The sequence below is a fragment of the Leptosomus discolor genome, chromosome 3 (assembly GCF_034619465.1).
Source record: "Leptosomus discolor isolate bLepDis1 chromosome 3, bLepDis1.hap2, whole genome shotgun sequence".
Lineage (NCBI taxonomy): Eukaryota > Metazoa > Chordata > Aves > Leptosomiformes > Leptosomidae > Leptosomus > Leptosomus discolor.
The window spans coordinates 86052238-86076921 of NC_141393.1; the positions used below are offsets into that span (position 1 = coordinate 86052238).

General features: G+C 41.1%; 1 protein-coding gene across 2 annotated transcripts in view; it reads right to left on the reverse strand.

The window, feature by feature from the left end:
* The window catches only part of ST6GALNAC3 (ST6 N-acetylgalactosaminide alpha-2,6-sialyltransferase 3), a 234843-nt gene that overhangs the window by 154802 nt on the left and 55357 nt on the right, over nucleotides 1–24684 (reverse strand). Inside the window, exon 2 of one of the 2 annotated variants that reach the window (XM_086463569.1) lies at nucleotides 22771–22787. The exons of the other annotated variant lie outside the window; for it this stretch is intronic. Within the exon in view, the coding sequence (XP_086319695.1) occupies nucleotides 22771–22787 (17 nt within the window). The remainder of the gene's footprint in view (nucleotides 1–22770; nucleotides 22788–24684) is intronic. 2 annotated transcript variants of the gene reach the window in all.

The window sequence follows — 24684 nt, forward strand, 5'->3', positions numbered from 1 at the left end:
TTATTCTCTCTTCTCCTGCTGGAGCTATTCTTACTCACTGTGTCAAGATCTATCATCGTACAAACTCTTTGACTGCTGCTTACTTTTACTATTGCACTTAACATGTTTTGGGCACCAAATAAGACACAAAATAAGCCCTATCATGGAATGCAAAAGACGAATGGAAGCCTATTTTTGCTACTGTTTAATGAATAAAAACTGTCTCCAATCCATAATCCCTGGCTAATCCTTTAGGAGGCAGAATATAATCCCCCGGGAGGTTTCAGTAAAAATGGAACCGTGCTCCAGTTCTGTAACTAGTAATTGCCTTCCACAAGCTCTGTGCTGGTACAAGGACACCATGCACAGGAATGGCTGTTCTGCTCACACCATTGGCAGCGATAGGATAACGGTCCTCTACTCATATCTGTTCCAGTTCCTGAGTCTTAATCACCTGGAAGCTGAAGACACTCCCTTAATTGTGTTTATTTTACAATCAGTCAATGCAAAATTAATTACTAACTCTCCCAGTTCATCCCAGAAAGACATTTGAAAAGATTTTTAGGCCTATACATTTTTAAAAAGCATCCTCCATTGATCTATGCCTCTGCCGTAGGTCTGCGTGCCTCTTTCTGTTCTCTTCAGTCTGTCTTGAAAACAAGATACCTTTTCTGAATCCCAATACCTAAAGGTATTCATTGACATTTAGTGATATGTTAGTACTCTGGCCTTCGAGTGTGTTGTATTGCAACTGCCTGGTCATCCCATAGCTTCCCCACAGGTAAACGATACTTCTAAGCAGGGAATGCGCAAAATGCTATTTGAGCTGATGGTGCCACTTTCTTACTGCAACGCCTTTGAATTAAAGGTTGCGAATAACAGTGACAACACAAGGCAGCTCATTGCTTTTGGTGTCAGGTCCCTTCAGAAAGTACCTTATTGCTACCAGTGAGGCCACACGCACAACCGTGGGCCACAGAAGAAAGCTGCATTGCCATTGCTTTTAAGGAGACAACATATTTTGCAAAGTTAATTCTGAAAATAATGTGGATGTAAACAAGATTTTCTGAAATCTGTAGCGCTTATTTTGAAGAAATCTATGTGAGACAGAATACACAGTAAGAATACACAGTGAAACTCCAAAGAGCATTAGCTTAAGTATCATTCTTTTATGTCACTTTCCTGATTGGTAACATCTAGCTAGAGTGAAAAATAGCTATTTAAAAACCCATACTTAAATGTGTAAAACAGCTACTCAGAAATTTTCCTAATCCTCAATACTGAAGATTCTTACTAGTAGAACTTTGCACCATTGAGCAGTCTTCCAAGAGAACAACATAAATATTATATATGATTTTATGATTTATTTATCTTAAAGCCAGCTGCTTTAAAGACTATATTCTTACAGCATGTTGAAATCCAGCCATCTCTGTAACAGAGAAACTAGCCATCCAGTGCCCCAAACCAGCACGGTTTTGAAGAAAGCAGACCGAAAAGGTGCCAGAATAAACATCATCTGAAAAAAAGGTTGCCGTAGGGAAGTCAGTTCTATAAAAAGAAAGATATACTTGTAAAGGTCTTGTCTGAAAGCATCCAGTTTTATGGTAACAGACGCAACAAAAATAAGCCATAAGGGCACACATGTCAGAGTAAGGGACAGACTTCTTTATTCTAAGTAGATAGTTTATACGTACAGTGATGAGAGCTTTCTTCCTTGAAATCAGCAGAACTCCCACAGGGACTGCATTTTCCTTCCCATAGCTATGTTTCAATAGGGGAGAACTTAAGGAAGGGTGAATAAAAAAATGCTTCTAAGAGGAAAATAATTAAAGGTCCTTCTTTGTCCTTATACACTTTTCTTTCCCCCTCCACAGAAGAAACGAATATCTTTTTTTTCATCTTCTCAGATCAGCATTGCCTGTTACAACTGCATATGCTGGATACCAAAGCTGACTGATCAGCTTCGATTTTTTGGTCAGCTATGTCCCATTAAGAGTCTATGATCTTTGTTCTGACAAATACTCTAGACAAATTAGCTGGACATCACCTACTACACACATGTCTACCACTATTTTACAAGCCTTGGTCTCCAGCTGATTTCCAGGAAGGCTGTGTCATACCTACCAGTGAGTGTGCAAGCTTTTGTTGTCCCAGTACGTGTGAAATGGAATTAGGCACCTGTGTTAAAGTAACTGAACCCCATTGTTCAGTACAGATATTCCCAAAGCAGGGAATTATATCAGTCTGATAAGACCTATTCTAAATTCAGCACAGGTCAGGACAGACAAAGAGGAACCTCAGGGCTTTAGGTACTCCTTGTATACACTTTAATTCCACTGTTGTCTTAAAGGACAGATTCTCCAAAGACCATATCAAGCTTATAGATTTAAGAGTGGTGTATCCTATAAATTCACTGTTCACTTGGGCTTACATATCAGTCAGTGCTATTTTACAACAGTAGATGGTTATAATAATAGTATTTCATGTTGTTTCACAGTTAGGGAAGATGCAATAATCATTTGGGAATCCACAGGGGGCCAGTGAAACCAAGTAAATGTTTTGCTATTCAAATTGTTCTGTGAAAGTAAAATTTTTCATCAAGAGTACTGGTACAGATTTTTCAAAATCTCTTTATATACCTTTCCTACAAATTCTCTCATAATACATAATAATGCTTTCTCCTGACTCCCAATCATGAAATTAATCACTGAATTACCTAATGTTTTCTCCAAAATCTTTATGATGCTTAGCACATTCTTTCTACACCTGACTTGCCTTTGTGTTTTATAAGCAAGCAATTGCAAGGAAATATTTAAAAGATGCATTCCTTAGAAAACTACTTTGTTAATAATAACAAGTGATTGCATTCTACTGGCTGGAAAACACTGCAACAAGTAACAATAGTTTGACTGAAAGTTGAGGATGACTATTTAGAGTTAGGTAGAAGAAAGCTGAGTGAATTAGTAAAGAAGGGAACACTGAATGTCTGGGAAGAAGTCAGAGAGTTTCTTAACCTCCTGTTCAGAAGTAAGCTCAGCAGCTCCTTGAAATGTGAATGTATGTTTACACTAAACACCAAGTTGCAATTTGTCACGTGTGTTTTAGGACCAAAAAGCTCTAACAACTTCTTCTAGAAAAGAAATGTGTTAAATTATATTTTAAAATATTTTAAAACCTCTGTTCTCTTAGACCAGGGAGACTCCGGTGCTTTGTACTACTAGTTTTGGTGCAATTATTTACTTCCACAGAAATCATTCATCTATCAGCATGGAAAACATAAATGTCAAAGCAGCTATAATATATGTGCATCAAAGAAGTCATCTGTTATGCTTGCCTTTTTTTTTAAACTCAGCAAATAGAAAAAGGCTTTATTAACCTTCACTAGAATTAAACACGGATTTTTAAAACAAAAGAACACTAGGTGACTCCTACCCACGAGTCCTTCAGAGGAGACAATGAGCCCAAGCTGCAGACCAGTAACCAGAAACTACCAATACCTTTTCTGGCCTTGGCAGTATCATTTAAACTTCTTTGCCTCAGTTTCTTAATGTGGGATCATAACAGCGTCATAACGCTGATGATGTATGAGGTCAACTTACTCCCATGGCTAATACTGTCAGTAAATTTAGTTATGAAGTAGTTCAAAAGGATCTATACGTGTAAAGAAACACACATAGACACACATATCCTGGGAGAACAGATGATCCACAAGGAAGCGTAAGTCCCTTCCTCCATGTTTTCTAGCTGCTCCCAAATCACTTTATTCAACTTGTTTAACGATCTGAAATTCATTTCCCCTTTAGCTAGTTTGACTAGAGTAAAATAAACAATCAAAAAAAAACCCCAAAAACAAAGCACCACACAAAGAACTCTCTGCTTAAGGTTTTTGTGTCACTGGGAATAAAAAAATACAGAAAGAAAGAAAAGAAGTATGTGAAAAAAAGAACATACCCCAAACATACCGCAAATAGAGTAGCTCTGTGTGATGAGTTGGTAGATGAAGTTCGAAAGCAATAAAGAAATCCCGCCTCATCAACTATGACACAAGAACATGGTTCTACCAAGGGCTCATCAACCATGCTCTGCATCATTACATGTTCCAGTAACAGTTATGTGCTGAAAGACAGGAAACTTGGAAAAGAAAAACAATATGATCTGACTGCTTCTGAGAGCAATGTGGTTGAAATGTGCCCGAGAGCAATAGAAGTTCATGTCTCTTCAGAAAAGACCCCATCCACCCACTCTTGTTCACAGACTGCACACGCGAAGCGCTGCCTCAGCTAAAGTGTTAAGTGATACCACAGGCCTAGTGCGAGCCCTCAGCAGAACCCCCTAAGGAGGGCCTATAGGATTATGTCCTATGTTTAGTTTCAAGTCTTATTGACCAACCGAAAATGAAAGACAATAAAAGATGGACCAAAAGATGATTGGTGTTGTGATGATGTTATTTTGATTTTGGTGTATTTTGAATTCTTCTTGTTGATGTGAGTGAACTTTGTTAAGATTGTGTGACGAATGTTGATTTTAATGACAATTCTTAAATGCATGATTCACAGAGGCAAGGAGTGGAATGTAACGGGTCTGCATGGCAAGGTTTTGGTAGCAGGGGTTACACAGGTGGCTTCTGTGAGAAGCTGCTAGAAGCTTCCCCTATGGCCAACAGACCCAGTGCCAGCCAGCTCCAAGACAGACCCACCGCTGGCCAAGGCCGAGCCCATCAGCGACAGTGGTAGCACCTCTGGGATAACGTATTTAAGAAAGAGAAGAAAGTTACTGCACAGGAGCAATTGCAGCCAGAGAGAAGAGTGAGACTATGTGAGCAAAACAACTCTGCAGACCCCAAGGTCAGTGAAGAAGGAGGGGGAGAAGGTGCTCCAGGCACTGGAGCTGAAATTCTCTTGCAGCCCACGGTGAAAACTATGGTGAGGCAGGCTGTCCCCCTGCAGCCCATGGAGGTCCGTTGTGGAGCAGATCTCCACCTGCAGCTGTGGAGGACCCCGTGCCAGAGCAGGCGGATGCCCGAAGGAGGCTGTGACCCCATGGGAAGCCCGTGCTGGAGCAGGCTTCTGGCAGGACCTGCAGACCTGTGGAGGCAGAGGAGCCCAGGCTGGAGCAGGTTTGCTGGCAGGACTTGTGACCCCTCAGGGGACCCACGCTGGAGCAGCCTGTTCCTGGAGGACTGCACCCCGTGGAAGGGACCCACGCTGTGAAGATCTGTAGCCTGTGGGAAAGACTCACGCTGGAGAAATCGTGGAGAACTGTCTCCCATGAGAGGGGACCCACACTGGAGCAGGGGAAGCCTGCGAGGAGCCCTCCCCACGAGGAGGAAAGAGCGGCAGAGACAACGTGTGATGTACTGACTGCAACCCCTGTTCCCCATCCCCCTGCACTGCTCAGGGGAAATATGGAGAGAAATCAGGAACAAAGTTAAGCCCGGGAAGAAGGGAGGGGTGCGGGGAAGGTGTTTTTAAGATTTGGTTTTATTTCTCATTATCTAATCTGATTTGATTGGCAACAAATTAACTTTTTCCCCAAGTCGAGCCTGTTTTGCCTGTGACGGTAATTGGTGAGTGATGTCCCTGTCCTTATCTTGACCCACGAGCCCTTTGTTATATTTTCTCTCCCCTGTCCAGATGAGGAGGTGAGTGATAGAGTGGCTTTGGTGGGCACCTGGTGTCCTGCCAGGGTCAACCCTCCACAGTTCCATTTATGTCTGTGTGAGTTAGATAAATTCATAGTTTTGGTCCAAAGTATTTAGTATTAAACAATGTGGTAGTCACAATTCAATTTATTCTAGAATGGGTGGTGCCTGTAGAATTCTTAGCTGGTGGGGGATCTCAAATTTTGTAGTAGACATGCATGCATGTGTAATACAACAGATGTTAAAGAGAACAAACTCATACAAAAAGGTATAGCACAGGCCAGAATATTTTCATGCTGAGGGGGGAAAAAAAAATCCATTATTTTACAGAAGATGTTGCAACTTTCCCCTACACATCCCCTCTTGGTGCTCAGACCAAGAGGCTGCACGCCCAGCCCAGGAAGGCTGGGGACAGAACATGAGAATCCTACTGCAGGCTAGGGAGAAGGAGCATAAAGGTATCTAAGATCTGTAGTGAATGCTAAATATCATAACAAGTTGTTACATGGAATTTATTCCATGCTATGATACTGTTCTCTCTAGTTTTCACTCCATTATGCCACCATGGGACCTTACTGTCAATGCAGAATGCCCAGAAAGTATTTTTGCCACTTTTGTAAAGTTTTGGTGGGGATAAGACCCCACTAACTCCAAGATAAAAGCCACCCTTGTCTGGGACGCTCAGTATAGAAAAAGGCTAAGTTTAAATACATCTTCCACAAGTGAAAAAAGATTAGTAAAACTGTTTAAAAAAGATGTCAAAGTTCACTTAAGCTAATCCTCTTCCAACCTAATTTAGTATTCAAAATCCACTTACTTTAGCAGTTTAAGAACTAGTGTCTTTTTCAACACTATCAGTTCTTTCTGGCACACAGCTTCAGGAAAGCTCTATTGCTCCATGAAGCGGGTGACACAGGGTACAAAGAAGGCTGAGCTACTGAATGCCTTCTTTGCCTCTGTCTATACTGCTGGAGACTGTCCGCAGGAGCCCCAGACCCCTGAGGCCCCAGAGGAAGTCAGGATAAAGGAGGAGTTTGCCTTGGTTGATGAGGACTGGGTTAGGGGTCAATTAAGCAATCCAGACATACATAAATCCATGGGCTTTGATGGGATGCACCCACAGGTGCTGAGGGAGCTGGCGGAAGTCATTGCTAGACCACTCTCCATCATCTTTGGTAAGTCATGGGGAATGGGGAGGTGCCTGAGGACTGGAAGAAAGCAAATGTCACTCCAGTCTTCAAAAAGGGCAAGAAGGAGGACTCGGGTAACTACAGACTGGTCAGCCTCACCTCCGTCCCTGGAAAGGTGATGGAACAACTTATTCTCAGCACTGTCTCTAGTCATATCAAGGATAAAAGGGTCATTAGGAGCAGTCAACACGGCTTTACCAAGGGGAAGTTATGTTTGACCAAGCTGACAGCCTTTTATGAAGACATAACCAGGTGGACAGATGATGGTAGTGCAGTGGATGTGGTTTATCTTGATTTCAGTAAAGCATTTGACACCGTCTCCCACAGCATCCTTGCAGCTAAACTGAGGAAGTGTGGTCTGGATGATTGGGTGGTGAGGTGGGTTGTGAATTGGTTGAAGGAAAGAAGTCAGAGAGTTGTGGACAATGGGACAGAGTCTAGTTGGAGGCCTGTATCTACTGGAGTCCCTCAGGGGTCTGTACTGGGACTGGTACTGTTCAATATATTCATCAATGATCTGGACAAGGGAACAGAGTGCACTGTCAGCAGGTTTGCGGATGAAAGAAAACTGGAAGGAGTGGCTGGCACACCAGAAGGCTGTGTTGCCATTCAGCAAGACCTAGGCAGGCTGGAGAGCTGGGCGAGGAGAAATTTAATGAAATTAAAATACAACGAGGGCAAGGGTCGAGTCTTGCATCTGGGAAAGAACAACCCCATGTACCAGTACAGGTTGGGGACTGAGCTGTTAGAGAGTAGCATAGGGGAAAGGGACCTGGGGGTCCTGGTGGGCAGCAGAGTGACCATGAGCCAGCAAGGTGCCCTCGTGGACAAGAAGGCCAATGGCATCCTGGGGTGTATGAGAAGAGGTGTTGTCAGTAGGTGGAGAGAGGTTCTCCTCCTGCTCTACTCTGCCCTGGTGAGACCCCATCTGGAATAGTGTGTCCAGGTCTGGGCCCCTCAATTCAAGAAGGACGGGGAACTGCTGGAAAGAGTCCAGTGCAGAGCCACAAAGATGGTTAAGGAGGTGGAACATCTCCCTTATGATGAAAGGCTGAGGGAGCTGGGGCTCTTGAGCTTGGAGAAGAGGAGACTGAGGGGTGACCTCATTGATGTTTACAAATACGTAAAGGGAGAGAGTCAGCAGGATGGAGCCAGGCTCTTCTCGGTGATGGCCAATGACAGGACAAGAGACAACGGGTGCAGGCTGGAGCACAGGAGGTTCCACATGAACATAAGGAAAAGCTTTTTCACTGTGAGGGTGACAGAGCACTGGAACGGCCCAGAGAGGTTGTGGCATCTCCTTCTCTGGAGACATTCAAAACCCGCCTGAACGCGTTCCTGTGTGACCTGCTCTAGGCGGTCCTGCTCTGGCAGAGGGGTTGGACTAGATGATCTTTCGAGGTCCTTTCCAACCCCTAACATCCTGTGATTCTGTGATCCCACAAGATCATACCAAAAAGCTGACTTGATACCTCACAACCACATATACAAGAAAATGCAAGGCATAACATAACAAGGTATTTCAAATATCTAATTTTTTCCTCAAAGGATCTACTCAGAATATAGTTTCTGCTCTGGAATACCATACATTCAGCACAACACATTATGACTGTCTGGGATTGATACAATATTGGGGAGATCTTTTTCTTTAATCGTCTCAAACTAAACCAAACAAATGCTAGCAGGAATACTCTCTGTTATGGACCTCTTTATTGCTGACAAAGAAAACAGGTCCAAGCTACCGTAAAGTTAATCTTTCTTGACATCTACCTCTCATCCCTACCAAGGCTGCATTAAATGCCTTCCAAATGTCAAAATAAACCAGTTAAGTGAAAACAACAAGAAAAAAGAAATGCATGAAAAATATGGGTCCCTCTTTTAAAACATCAAGAGCACGAATTTGAATTTTGTATCTAATGCCTACACATTGTGACTTACAGAAACATTAAAAGTGTATTAACAGAATTTGAAATAGCATGAAGAACCACAGAACACCACATCTGTTAACCAAATGGAAAGTACCTAAAAAATTAAAGAGGCTATGGAAATTATTTATTTTATTCTTTTGCATTGCACACAATCTTTTTGTGCTCTTCTCTTCTAATTGAGTTCTCTAAGCTATTAAGAGTTTAAATAAACACTAGTGTCCAGCCATAATGTCTGTTTATATCAGTCTTTGATCAAGCCTAACTGCAACAAATTCGGAAGAGTCTTTAAGTAGTAATTAGCAGCATTATTACAAGAGAGCAACAAAATACTTGCACAACATATTTCTTTCAACCAAAGCTACCAGCCCTAGTAAGGGAAGACAGTCTTAAACTGCTTTTGAAGACCTCACAGCATATAAGAGCATGAACTGACTTAGGTATGTACTAGGATAAGAAAGGATACAACATGCTAAGACTCACACTAAAATAAACTGGTTTTGAAGATTAAGGTGTTCTTTGTGCAGCTTTTCCCAACCTATTGCGAGGAAGAGAGAAGGACGGGCATGAGGTCAGCAAGAAAAGGAGACTGATCAAGTGAAACCACAAAGGGAATACAGGAAGAAGGGAATGCCTTCAGCATAAGCAGACCGCCTTTAATTTGCATTAATGCCATGCATAACACTACTCTCCTGCTGCTCCCCAGGGAAAAGAAAACAAAACATACAAAAAAAACAACCAAACAAAAAACCCAACAAAACAAACCAAAATCCAACACACGTTGCAAACTACAATTTACTGTTTGCATAGGCTCCATTTTGAGGTTGTCAATACACTGAAAGAATCCACAAGAAAATTAATGTGATACCGCAAAGCAATGAGAAAGGTGTATTTTTCTTCTATGTCTTGTTCTACGTCATTAGCCTGCAGGAGTAAAGTCGTGGAGCGTGCAACTCAGCAATTTGTCTGTTGTCTCGGAAACACACCAAACATATTTGATACGCTGGAGGGAAAAAAACCCCACCACCTCTCTTCTTGACTTCCTTATTATTAATCCGCATCTGAGAAGTCATGCAGTTTTCATGCATCTGTACCCAAACAGCCAACACAAGTGAGAAAACTAGATGTCTGTGTCCTTTGGTGATATAACCAAGTCTTTCCATTATTATATATTTTTTTTTTTTGTTGTTTTTTTTTTTTAAATCTAGAATCAGGGCCATGGATCAAGGAAAAGATAACCGGTCTTTTCTATAGCTCATTACCATTTCACAGCTAAGGCTAAGACAGACACTACCACTTCATAAAACAGCAGATAATTAATTTCACTACCACCAGAAACTCTCTTTCAAGACAGAGATCTAGTTTTACTTCATCAGTACCATTAAAATATGTCTACAGCCAATCCTTATTCAGAGCTAAAGGCAGTTTTTAAATTACCAGTTACGATGTTAATTCTTTGCTAACAAGATTTGTGATCTATATAGCGAGCACAGTTTAATGTAACTCTAATTTGCCCTCCTGCTGCTAACTGATGACAAAGCACTACATACTTTTTTAAAACTTTAAAGGAAAATTAAAAATAATTTTCTAACGCATTATTGACCTTTTTTGTACACAAATTGTTTGAAATAATAATGTTATGATGATCTACAAACCAGTTCTGGATTACCTTTAACCTCCCTACCCTGAAAACACCTGTTGCATACTATCAACCAATTAATATAATCTCTTTTGCAATGTGAGTATTAGTGGAAAATGGAAGGGTAATAAAATTTACGATCAGTATAATGTGGATTTGAACACATTTTCCAACTTTGTGACTTTGTTATTTGTAATTTCCGAAAAAACGATACTGCTGCACAGGCATATATAGTAAATACAAAGCAAGACTTATTTAAAAAAAAAAAAAACCCACACATTCCATTTCCTTTTCGTTAGTTTACAGAGATTTTCACTTCCCTTAAAGCACTGCTTTTTATTTTAGCTAGCAGAAATTCTGGTAAAGGTAGCCAAAGTTTGTTCCCTGACATCTCTGCTGAGAAGAAAAACAAGGGCTTGTTCATCTCACTCTCTGAATCCACAGTACATGTGTGAGAAATAATCAACAGATCTTGGTTAAAACTGTGGAATATTTCTACAAAAAACGACTGTAGTTGTAATACTTGGGCCCATAGTCAGGAGGGCACCTTTGACTCTTCCCTCTCAAGAAACCTTTTCAGTGTCTCAAGGCTACTTCCTATATAACATCTCCAAAGCACATTCTTCTGTTGTGTGCACAGCAGTGCAAACTAATTTGGGTCCCTATTATTTCAGTTTTGATGATTTTCCCTTCCCACAGCTGCTAAAAATTTATTCATTTCAAATGCCCCAAAAAGCTGCTGCCAAATACATCTTCTAGTTTCCCCAAGGCTTTTATTGCTTTGATTATTTTCATTGGATCCCCTTCCATCCAAATAAAAAAGAAGCTGCTGTTACACCCTGCAGAAGCCAACTTCATCCTCTCCTTGCAATGTTCACCCCACCTTTTCTTTCAGAAGCTTGCGGGCTGCTAACACACTTTCAGTTCATCCGACTGTTGCTTCATCTCTTTGGGACTCCACACAGCAGAGGTCTACAAAGCCTTGTCTGATAGAAACAAAGTAAAATGTCTTCCTTCCCTTTCCAATACTCCCAACCTGCTGTTCCTTGCTCTGTCTCTACACAGAGGTCAAATATTGAAAAAAATCACCCCCTAACTCCCCCACGTAATTAAGTCATGCCAGATCTTCACAGCTTCCAATTGTAATAAGATCATTTCAGCCACACTTGGTCTCCCTTTAGCTCTTCTGCTTTCTGTCAGAATTTCAGAGATTATCTTTGTTCACAGAAATTTTAGCAAAAAAATGCCCAAACCTGCAGTTTTCAAGGCTGCGTACAACAGCATTTGTACAAACCAAAGTCTGTCTTTGCATGCGTGCATTGGAATGCTCAAACTGTCATAGGGACAGAGAACGGAAGTGACAGCATGTAACTCCTCTGACAACATAAGCGAGCTACAAATCAAACCTGAAAATAATGTCTTCAATATCAAATGCCTGCACGAAACTAAGTGATCCTGGACAAAACTAAGTGATCCAGCCCAGGGAATACTCTTCAGTAGGCATGAACTGATTTTTTTTTCCCCTCTATCAAGCCAAAAAAACCCACCAAAAACCAAGCAAACAAAAAAGGGAATAAACAGAGTAAATATATTAAGGAGTTGCTCCTCGTCAGAAAATATTTTTTGTAGAAGCCAAACATTTGCACACCTATGAAGAGAATTTTGCTAAGAAATTCATATTGTGACTCCACAGTTTAAGTATAAAAAGTTTGCTGTTAAGCCCCCTGAAACAAGCACTGCAACTCCTCGCTCTTTATTTGAAGACAAATTTGAACAAGAGGTTCTTGTCCTTAATTAAGATTCTTAAGTTTCAAGAATAAAACATAATTGTTACCACCACCTCAGTTTAGATGGATAAAGCCTTAGCATAATGAAATCAGTAGAGAGCTTCAACCTGCAATCCAGAATATAAAGACACTTCACATAGTACACGTAGTGGGAGAAATCCAGAAACTATGAATGACATTCACATTTTTCCAACTACGTGCACATTTTGCAGCCACAGCCAATTAGGGTTTTTAACTAAGACATTTGTACGAAACACAGGTACTTAATTAACAAGGTAAGGTTAAAGCAAATGTCTTCAGTGACAAAGACGACAATCCCAGTTTACTTCTAACACACTGTTGAAGATATTATTTAAAATTAAGGGATACCTATCTAGAAGGGCGCTAAGTCATGATACCCAGATGACTCGAAGAGATATTTTTTTCTAAACAGGCTCAGGCCAAGTAAGACTCCTAGAGTTAGGGATAAGTGTCATTCTATCACACAAGCTTACATATATGCCCTAGGGAATCACAGAGTTTAGACAAACCTGAATTAATGGAAAGTGCTTTCTTAAGATCAAAAAGAGGAACAACGAAATTGAATTTGCTTGATTAAAACAAATTTGATCTATTTCCAGAAGGGAAAAAAAAAGCTTGTCTCTGATCAATTGAGATTCTTTGATGACACTGCCAAGATGAAAATCACAGAATAATTCAACTTATTTGTTTTTTAACAAAAAAAGAATGAAACATCACTGAGGTGAGCTTTAAGGTAAGAGCTTAATTACAAGGACAGGGAACTATCTTTGAGAATAACTAACTTTAAAATTTGAGAATGGCCAAAGGTTATGAAGTAAGCAAACTGTTAGTAAAAACAGCATCTCTTCCTTTCCCATTTCTGCCCGTGACCAGAAGTGGAAGAGGACCTATACAGACTCAGCCCTGCTCAGTGGGAAACAATGGGGATCAGGCAGCCGAGTAAGGCTTAGTATAGGAAGACAGAGATACAGTGTCCTCTCTGCACCTCTGCACTATGATCAGGGCCTCTGCACATGGAACACACACTTTGGATCATATCCTCCAGCAAAAGCTGTCTACCTTCCATTGTATGTTGCGATTGTTATGGAAGATGTGTTCATTCAGCAGTGCACAAGGACCCTTGAAGAACCCATAGGGTCACCTTGGCCTCCAACCCAAGGGAGCCAAAATCGGTGATATCTCTGTGTGGAATACATGGAAGGCATTGTGCCTGGGAACTACTGATGACAGCAGACAGAGCAGGGACAGCCTACAGGCAGGACCCTGCTAGGGACCCTGGGGCCAAGCCAAGAGAGATGAACGTAGACACTGCAACAGACTCCACCTTTATGCTCAGGTGAATCACTGGGGAAACAGCTGGAGATTAACCTATGCCCAACACAATCCAGCCGTTCTGTGGAATTAGGATCAATATTGTCAAGTGGGGTATCAAGTTTTAGATACACAACAGGTAGGAGCAGAAGAAGATTTTACTTTTAAAATATTCAATAGTCATAAATCAGTGAGCACTACAAACTATATCACATGCAAAAGAAGGAAGATGATATAAGAGCAGTTGCACAGGCTAATAGATAGTAAAGCAGTTCAATACTGATAAGCTTCAACCAATATATTTTACAGCAAAGGGAGAATGAATTTTTGCAAAAGTCTGTCCATAAACAGATTATACAGGAAAGAGGCAGAAACATACCTCTAACATCCCTAAGACAGTGATGGTGCATGCTGGGGATTACAATGGAGTACTGCTACCATTGGAACACAGCGATGGGCTGTGTATCATTGGTCTAACTGAGCAACACATTTATGTTCTTTGAAGAAATGTAAACTGTTGAGACATTTTGTTGAGTTGTGTGCAGAGAAGAAAGTGCTCAAGTACGGGCAAGGAGGGGAAACGGCTCAGTGTGCAGCTGCAATAATAAAGCCAAATGTGAACAAAACCAGCCATCACTACCACAAACTTTGCAGTTCAATCAAGTTTTTCATTCACAAATCTTCAAGGATTATATAAATTTTCAAACCAAACTCTTTTCAACTTATTTTAAGATGAGTTAACAAAAAAAAAAAAAAAAAGAAGAAGATAATAAAAGCTGGTTTCCCAAGCTTGTTGTTTTACGATTATACTGCTACCCAATAGGAGATTTCATGGTATGTTCACATACAAAGCAACATCTAGAGAGCTCTGCATTTAAAGAGTACTTGATGAGATAGGATAGTACACAAACAGAAAGGAAAAAAGCTCAAGTGTTAGACAGAAGGCTCCATCTTTTATTCTCCTGCAGTGAACTTGGTGACAGAAAGGAATTAGCTCCTTCAGATGCCTGATATCAGAAGCTAAGAATACTGAATCTCCCTCCTGCACACACACACAAAGAGCAAACAATGATGATGGCAATGTACCAGAGTCCTGTCTCTGAGCAGACAGACACAAGAAGAATTTAGTTAGAAATTGGAAATCCTTCTCATCACAATGAAAAATCACAGTGAATGCAAAGAGAACCAGAATAAGAGCAGCCACATCATCATCTGGAATAGGCAATGGCCACCACAGGCTACAAACAGCATTTGGATTTCTCAGCACAAATGACGAGGATCTATATAAAATTTTAGAAGCATATTCAATCCACAACGTCCGTCATTCATCAACAAAGCATAATAATGAATTTGGAGAAAAAGCAGATTGGTAGATTGCCAGTCTGCATGAAACGGCCAAGTCATGCTATTATGAAATCTCAAAAAGATGAACTAATGTGCAATAGATTAATAAGGAGACATAAAAATACAGGAAACCAAAAAGAATACTCTGGGACTCTGTTAAGACCTACAGATCCATGCAAAGCTAGTGAGAAAGGCCACATCCAAACAGAGATATGCGTGGTATAGGCTTAGAGCCCATTCATCCAAGAATGGTAAGAAAGTAGAAGGTAAGAAAGCAAGCAAAAAGCAAATGCACAAGTACAAAACACAGGTGAGCTTAATACAAAGACATGTGGGAATCAGGAAGAAAAATACCCAAGATAGTAAAGCAATGTTTTGTATAACAGGTCACGTGCATTAACTATGGTAGAGGGAATAATTATGTCACAGCTTCCAGACAAGAAGATAATGCTCCATATTGAAGTAGGGAGCAATAGGTATCAGTGGCTTGGAAGATAATATTTTGCATGTATAACACTAATGCAGTGCCCCGTTTGCAATGCAGAGACAGCACTAGGTACAGAGAAAAAGACAGACATAGACAAAGTCCAAACAATTAAATGCAATATGAACATCAGTCCATGTACTACATCATGCAAATTTCCTCACAATTACACAAGAATATAATGCAAAGCTATGGTCAGACAAACTGAATTAAATAATCATGAAACTGAACGAAGTAAATTATATACAAAACCACCAAAGAATAAATACACACACTGAAGTTTCAGAAAGTACAGCCAACATAATCACTGCCTTCAGTTGTAACAACCGAATGGGTGCTTCTAGCAATGCTAAAACAAGGAAAGTATTCCTATGAGAGATGCAGCAGATGCAAAATAAAGATGCAGCCTGAATATGCCTCTTTCAACTTGATACAGCCATCAGAGGTAGATGAAGTTTATTACCAACCATCCCACCTTGAAGCACTACATGAATGAAAAGGCAATCACACAACACAATGCCAGTAAGATGGAGCTTGAAGGTTCAGTCCTATAAAAGGGACAGTCAGTACCTTGTGCATGAAGGTCATCATCACCAGAGGAAGACTATACACCTAATTGAAATGTCTTAAGAGTAGCGTTTGCATGTGAAAAGATTGGTTCAAGGACAGAAAGCCATTCTAGTGGAAAGAGATCATAAATCACCAGAGCGCTGGGGGTTTTGTGTTGTTTTTTGTCGTTATTGTTGGTTTGGTTTTTTTTTAAAAAAATAAAAGACAGACAAGAAAAAAAGACTGAGATATACATAACTGACTTCCCAGATATGTATATCTCCAGTTCAACCTTGCAGCATCAAAATATGGCAGCTCAACAGTAATATTAACTCTTCAGTTTGACAGACTCAGCTGAAACAGTTTTATGCCCATATCAAGGGAGATGGTAGAATGAATGAAAGAAATCATGAAGAACAAAAGCTTACTCAGTCTTAGATCTACCTTTTCAGTTTGATGCTCCTTCCCAGTCATACAAGTTCCCAAGAACAGAAAGACCTTCCTTCCCTGCATGCCAGAGCTATGAGGTAAGGGTACAAGGCACAATTAGATATGGTGGTGGCTGGATCTCAGTGAGAAATTATCACTGAGAAAAGAAATTCTCTAAATACTAACTCACACATCTTTTGTGATATGAACAATGGATGCTACACACAGTGAACATCAACAACTCATACACGGTGTCCAGTCTAAGCAAAAGACAAGACACTAGCACAATGTAGGAAGGGCCCTACAGATTGCCAGCAAAATAGTCAGACATTATAAAATTGCTCCATGCTGGGCAAGTAGCAAAGCCAAAACCAGAAGTCAAAAATTAGAACAAAAATATATATATTTTTACATTCCTTTGTTTAAAGGCATTATGTTGCATGTCAGCCTTAAAGAAGGTGGCCTAACTTCAACTACCTTTGAAGACAGAGTCAGTAATTCAAGGTGAATTGCATGGCAGCAAAGCTACATCTGTTTAACAGACACTAACTTGTTCATAAACAAACTGCAGAGGACTAGGATATATTTTACAAAAACGCGAGTCATTCATGACAAACCAAGTCATAACTGGGACCGCTGAAGAGGACAAAATATGCTCTTAAGACTTGATCAGCAGATCACAAAAGAAAATGGTAAAGTTCTCTAAAATCCTATTCTATCAAGAATTTCTTCTTGTCTGAAAAGAAAGATTCAGATATGCTTAAAATGTTAAAAAAAAAAAATTGTGTCACTAGCAGTTCCCAACACAAATTAAACTGTGAAAGATTAACACATTCAAAAGCAGACAGGTTTCCAGCCATTAAAGCACCAATTTGTTTTGCCTTTCCTTCGCTTGTATTTATTATATAAATATACAGACAAATTTTAAAAGTGTAATTAAGAGTCAATGAACGATGCGTTTTTCTCAGCACCGCCATTTCAGATTAAACAGCAGGGTAGGACAGATTCCCAAAAGACAGTGCTGTGGTAGAGTAGCATGGCTGCATTAATGGTAGGGTACATGGATCCATCTCCAGACAGGGCTCAACGATGGGAAAGCATAAAACCTGAGTAGTGTATGGTCTTGCCAATCGGTGTATCACCACTGTAGATCGTGGATCACAGGTGCCACCACACCTCTCTTTGCAGCATGGGTCTCACAAGCGCAGTTCCATCCTCTACTGTTGGCAGCAGTTAGTGACAACAGCTCACTACTGCTAGGGGAATTGCTCTTTTGCTTGAATTACATAGATGGTGCTTTGGGTGCCAGAGGCATCCAGTCCCTGCTGACCCACACTGTGTCTATCCTTTAAGTAGCTATGGCTCACAGCAGCTATAGTTCCCACAGGTCCTGAGGGAACTGGCGGATGAAGTTGCTAAGCCACTATCCATCATACTTGAGAACTCATGGCAGTCTGGCAAAGTTCCTGACGACTGGAAAAGAGGAAACACAACCCCCATATTTAAAAAGGGTGAAAAAAAGGAAGACCCTGGGAATTCCAGGCCAGTCAGTCTCACCTCTGTGCCTGGCAAGATTACAGAGTGGATCCTGCTGGAAACCATGCTAGGACACATGGAAAATAAGGAGGTGATTCGTACAGCCAACATGGCTTCACTAAGGACAAATCGTGCTTGACAAATTTGGTGGCTTTCCATGACAGGGTTACAGCATTGGTGGATAAAGGAAGAGCAACCGACATCATCTCGTGGACTTGTGCAAAGCATTGGACACCGTCCCGCCCAACATCCTTGTCTCTAAACTGGAGAGACATGGATTTGATGGATGGACCACTCGGTGGATAAGGAATTGGCTGGACGGTCGCACTCAAAGGCTCACGGTAAATGGTTCAATGTCCAATTGGAGACCAGTGATGAGAGGCGTTCCTCAAGGGTCGGTGTTGGGACTGCTGGTGTTTAACATCTTTGTTGGCAACACGGACAGTGGCATTGCGGGCGCCCTCAGCAAGTTTGCCGATGACACCAAGCTGTGTGGTGCGGTCGATGCTGGAGGGACGGGAGGCCATCCAGAGGGACCTGGGCAGGCTGGAGAGATGGGCCCGGGCAAACCTCATGAGGTTCAACAAGGCCAAGGGCAAGGTCCTGCACCTGGGTCAGGGCAGTCCCAAGCATAGACACAGGCTGGGGGATGAGTGCATGGAGAGCAGCCCTGCCGAGAAGGACTTGGGAGTGCTGGTGGGTGAAAGACTGAGTATGAGTCGGCAACGTGCGCTCGCGGCCCAGAAAGCCAACGGCATCCTGGGCTGCATCAGGAGAAGTGCAGCCAACAGGTCGAGGGAGGGGATTCTGCCCCTCTGCTCTGCTCTGGTGAGACCCCCCTGCAGGGCTGCATCCAGCTCTGGGGACACCAGCACAAGACAGACACGGACCTGTTGGAGCAGGCCCAGAGGCCATGAAGATGCTCAGGGGGTGGAGCACCTCCCCTGTGAGCACAGGCTGAGAGAGCTGGGGTTGTTCAGCCTAGGAAGAGAAGGCTCCGGGGAGACCTTAGAGCAGCCTTCTAGTGCCTAAAGGGGGCTGCAGGGAAAGTGGGGAGGGACTCTTGATCAGGGGGTGTGGAGATGGGACGAGGGGTAAAAGTTTCAACCTGGAAGAGGGGAGAGTTAGACAAGATTAGGAAGAAGTTCTTCACTGTGAGGGTGGTGAGGCACTGGCACAGGTTGCCCAGAGAAGCTGTGGCTGCCCCCTCCCTGGCAGTGCTCAAGGTCAGGTTGGATGGGGTTTGGAGCAACCTGGTCTAGTGGAAGTTGTCCCTGCCCCCATGGCAGTGGGGTTGGAACAAGCCGATCTTTAAGTTCCCTTCCAACCCAAACCATTCTGTGATTCTATGATTACTCATCAGTCCACAGGGATCTTCTGTTCACATCACTGACTAACTATTAAAGCACACTAATATGGAAGATTTACAAGAAAATGGACTTCACTTAATCATGCAAAGATCTGCTCTGTGCATTTCTAAACGTTGTGGGGAAACCAAGAAGTCTGGCTGTGTCCCAAGAATGTGCTTATAGCACTAATACTACCTAGTTTAAGATCTCATTTTCTAAGTACTAGATTACATAAATAGTGCAGCCCACAAGTGGAGAAATCTAACATCTTTTCCAAAGCTCTTTTATAATATTAAAAAGTCATTTGTTATGCAAGAAACCTGAAGTCTGTGGAGGGCCAAGTAAAGACAAAATATCACCTTGCCATACTTCCCAAGCATGCCCAAATAAAACAGTTTAGGCAAAAGCATGAGTTGAAGAAGAAGTTCCAACAGGTCCTCCACCTTCTGCATGTGGCACAATTGCAAGAGGACTAGGTTTGAGAGTTTAAAATTGAAGAAGCTACAACTATCATATTTCCTATCCCTTTAATATTATTATGGTGTTAGAGGATCCTCCTCCTTTTGAAGCAATTTGGTTCTCATCCATTCAAAATTGCTTCTGTAGTGCTGGAAGAAAGAAAAGGGCAACTTCAGAAGCAATGTGGAATGCGTAAGACATGGTTTTCTATTTGAAAAAGTTAAATAGGTTTCTTAGCCTCCTTTGTTGCTAATTTAGTCCCTCTGTTGGCAGATATTATTGGTTAAGTTGCTGGAGGAGTTGTTGTGCTTTACAGTCAAGTGCAAAACAATAATTCTTTGAAGACATCTCAGTCTGGAGAAAACACAGGCAAAACATTAACTTTGTCCTTGGAATTATGATAAGGATTGGACACAGGGGGCTGCTTGAGAGAGACTAATTCTAATTTCAGCTACCTGAACACTGAGAGTCAGACTTGTAAAACATTGAATTCTTTTTGTATAGCAAGGCATACATCTTAGTTGGCCAGGGCAAAACAGATTCTTTCTGATCTCTGATCCAGTCTGACCTCTATATCATGCACAACTATGTTTCACCAAGTAACCTGTATCAAGCTGAAAGACCTGAGTTACACCTTTTAATCTACCATAACCACAGGCAAGAAAAAGCCAAAGCACCAATGTTACACAAAGCCTTTGCAATGGCCAGGAACTAATGAGCAGAAGGAAGTCCAGACAGTTCCAAAAGCCAAACTATACCTCTGCATTACAAAGCTGAAATACTCCCAGAGCTCCGGCCAGGCTAAGCCAGAAGAAAAACCTGAATGATCACAGGCCTGCAAGCAAATCGCTGTCGAGATACACAAGGGAATTCTCTGCACCATCTTCCAGGAGATTATGCTGACCTGACCTACTTACTATCCAGATGCCAGCTATGACCTGTGTTTGATGCTCACAAGAAACCCTGCTTTCACCAAAGCTCAAATACGTAAGAGGAATGGGCAGAGTGCAGAAGAGGAATTCATTCGTGGAAGGCAATTAGCAGAAGCCCTGATGCATGAAATATAATATAATCATCATATTAATGCAGAGTTCTGTGTAATAAAAGCTACCCCTAATTCCTTTCAGGGTTCACTGAAGGAAAGAAACAGGCCAAGGAACCTTTAATTCCACACCTCCAGTACATACAGAGTAAAGAGCATCTCCCCAAACTGCATCAAAGTAGATATTTCAAGAGAAGCAGCCAATTTCTCCTTAAATACTCATGGTGATGCAAGTCCACTGTCTTCCTAGGGCACTGTTCCAACGCTCCATCCCTTGAGTGCAGTGAAAACTAGCAAGAGTCAGTAATGACATGTTTGCTACAAAGGCTAAGTCTGTTCTTGATAATATTACTAGACTTATTAGCAGCATTTGTCACTGTTCAGTAGATCCCGCTGCATTGCTGAGTAGTGGCGATCAGTTACGTACAGATAATTCTGTTCAGAATTGGCTGCAGTCTTTTAGCTGGTGCAAGTGAATTCATTCTCTCCCTTTGCTGGGTTTATGCCCATAGCCCACTTCTCCCCACATCGATTTTAAGGCCTCAGGACAGGACATATTTCTTTTATGACTTTTACTTGTTCTACATGAATTCATATGCATACTCGTAATGTGTATATATACATTCATCTCAGATGCACTTTATCTAGTAAACTATGTGAGTGCTAGCAAACTATGAGCAACACAACTGAAAGGTGGCAGCTCTGACAAGTATCAGATACATACAACACAGCTTTCCCAAAGTCATGTCTCATTTAGTTTTCCATCTCTGCTCTCCTACTTTTGTTCTGCCACTAAATTGCCTCACTCCACCTCCCACTCTCAAATCCTCTAGCTCTTTCTCCTCCTCTCTCAGACTCAACAAAAAGGCCACCTAACTCATGTAGTAGGCTCACAGCCTTACATTGCCTTTCACGTTTCTGCTGCATCAGTTATCACTCGATCTCTGCAAGGATGAAGAGTGCCAAAAGCACCAGTGTGAAGCGACTAAAACGAGAAAATGGGGCCAAAAAAAAAAAAAAAAGACCAAAAAATAAGAAAAAGAAAAAAAGGGTGATATAACAGCCCCTGATTCTATGTGAAACACAAGGCAGCTAAGCTCAGCACTGTGACGTAAAATAGTACTGACATCTGCACTTTCAGAATGTGTGGTCTAATCTCCATTGGAATCCCTAGTGCTTAATCTGTCGGTCCCTACACACACATTTAGTATTTACTGCCAGGTATTAATTCTCAGCCGTTTAAAGCACAAAAATCATCAGTTTGGTTTGCACAACACAACTAAGAAAACATGGGGTTTATCAACTCTTTTCATAGAGATGTCCTATCTTGTTTTAATTAATAAAAAAGCACTCTTATTGACTAAAAATTTAATCTTATCCTAAGTATTTTGCCAGTCTGACCACAGAAATATCTTGGAACCAGATTCAAATGTGAGGCTAAATGCTCATTAAGAACAAAACCAAAATAAACCTCGCACAGTGGCAGATTAGAACCAAATCTCCTTTACTGTAAGTGGCAGAGGACTTTGGCATGGAAATTTCTGGGAAAGTTTTTTGCTTCTGGACCGTACCATCTTCCCATCTTCTCTAGTTCAGAACAGCCTTGAGCTTTTACACTCTGGGTTCCTTTGATTACTCTGGATGTAGACCACAAGTTATAACAAGAGAGTGCGCTCCTTACTCATGTCATGCAAGTGTCCATTCACCCCAAGCATTTGCAAAACAAAGGTTTCTCTTTCCCTCCTACTTGCTTTTCTCTTAGAAAGTGGAAGAAAAAGTAAAATAGATGGCTGTATAAAGGAAAAAGCAGGGAAAGATTATTTCCTTTAGGAAGGACAGGAAACAGTTAATCTGAAACAAATGTAAATACTTACCTCCAGTCTCCAGTTCCTACAAATATGATGTAAATTGCACACAGTTCAAAGCTTTCCTTTGCTTTACTCTTAACAGTGTCATACAAATATTGGGCCAGAGGCCCCATTCCCCCACTGCACTAATGGGGCATCAACCATATTGAGAATGTGATGCACTGAGCACAGCTCACTGGAGCCCACTTGCAAGAAGCCGAGATGAAGAGAGTAGCACTTTGGTAAAATACTGGCATCCCACGACTACTTGACTGATAGTGAGAGAAGTAAACTTCCAGGTCCATCACCATCTTTGGATGTCCTAATTTCCTGCATGACTTTTCTCACTATTGTCCTGGACTATGCAGAGTATATTTTGAATATGCTATATGGCCTACATTATACTAGCATTTCAGGAGAAGGGTTTTGAAACTTCCATAAAGTAATTCATAAAAGTAACTTTATTTTATGGCTGCATCCCCTTTTACACAATTTAGCACCATTGCCATTGGTCATCAAATTTCTTCCTCCTTCATTCACATTTTCAAGGCAGAGGTCACAATTAATTACATCCCAGAATATGGCAGCTCCTTCATTGACTAAGACAGTCTCATATATTTTATTCTACTAAAGTCAAATGTCTTCTCTACCTTCTCATTTCAAAAGGTGCAAACAGACAACAAGCATTTTCCAGCCAGTTCTTGGCAAAGCTCCTTCAAACACTACAGTCATTCTGCTTGCCAACTCATCTACCAAATACTTTCTTTCTAATTGGAATGACCCTCACTGCAGTAAATTCTTAAATGTAAATATAGTCAACAGACTGCCTGTATTTGCCAAACTAATATACATTTATGAACACTCCTGTTCAATAAGCAGAGGATGCAAGAATAAGTGGTTTGTTTTTTTTTTTTATTGACGGTAGTGTTTGTCTGTCAGAAGGCTAAAAGCTTAAATAAAAAGCCTCCTTGAAGTGAAGGTCAGCACAGATACTTAGAACTCAAGGTTTAATTCATCATGTGAAGGTTGGTAAAGGAAATCATCAGAGACTACTTTGCACTGCACGATGTTACTAATGCAGAAATGTTAGCATACCAATTGCAGCAACAGATTTTTATATAGGGTTGCCAAAACATTTAGAATGTCAACACTGTCCAGAGTCCAAACAATTATAAAGAGTAACTCTAAGCAAGACTGCTCGCTAATTGTGAGCTAACACAGAACCTCAGTGCTGGATCCAGGCAAACAGACCTTTATCATCACTAGAGAAACAAGAGGGAGTGTCTTGGTGCCTACTGAGGAAATATTTTCCTTGTGCTGGACTGGTATTTAAAAACAAATGCATTTTTCAAAATTATGAAATACAAATGAAATTACTGCCTAAGAACTGCAAGCAGGAGCTCAGTAAACATTATATTGAAAGGTTTCCTTCAAACACCCTACACTTTCAAATCAAATTAAAAAGTTACATATTTAATTCTGCTCTGAAAATACTCCAAAATCATTATCAACAGTATGCAAGACAGATTTTCACAAACTCAGGCTAGTGCTGTATACAACCAGTGGATTTTGCCTGGAATAGCAAAGATAAATAACAATGCTGTGCTTCAAGATGTCCCCGGACTTAGTTCCAAATTAAGCAATACATCACCTACTTCAAGGAGAAATCATGTAGCTAGAACTCCATGAAATGTTTGATCTAGCTACAGACTAACTGCAGACAGACATCTCTACAATGTTATTGTTATTGACAAAACTTCCACAACAGGGACACAACCTAATAAACCAGGAGGATCAATTATTTCTGGACTACATTCTTTAACATCTCAGTTCTCCAAGCCCTTTAAGTAATTTCCTTAGGAGCAATTCAAAGCAATGGCAAAGAGTCCTTGGAAAAAGTGTGTTTAACTATATCAGACTTCTGGAGACTTCTGTGAGCTAAGATCTAGTATTTATTGGAATAGTCTATAGTGTGTATAGCACATGGTTACATTAAGTACCGGTTTCTTTTCTCGGCAATTCTTCTATGAAAACACTTTTCTTTTGATGACATGGGATCATTTCAGCATCCCAGGAGAACAGCATACCCTTCTCCCTCACATCCTCGCCCTTGCTTACATCCTCAGAAGTTGCCTCCAGCAGAAACACAGCC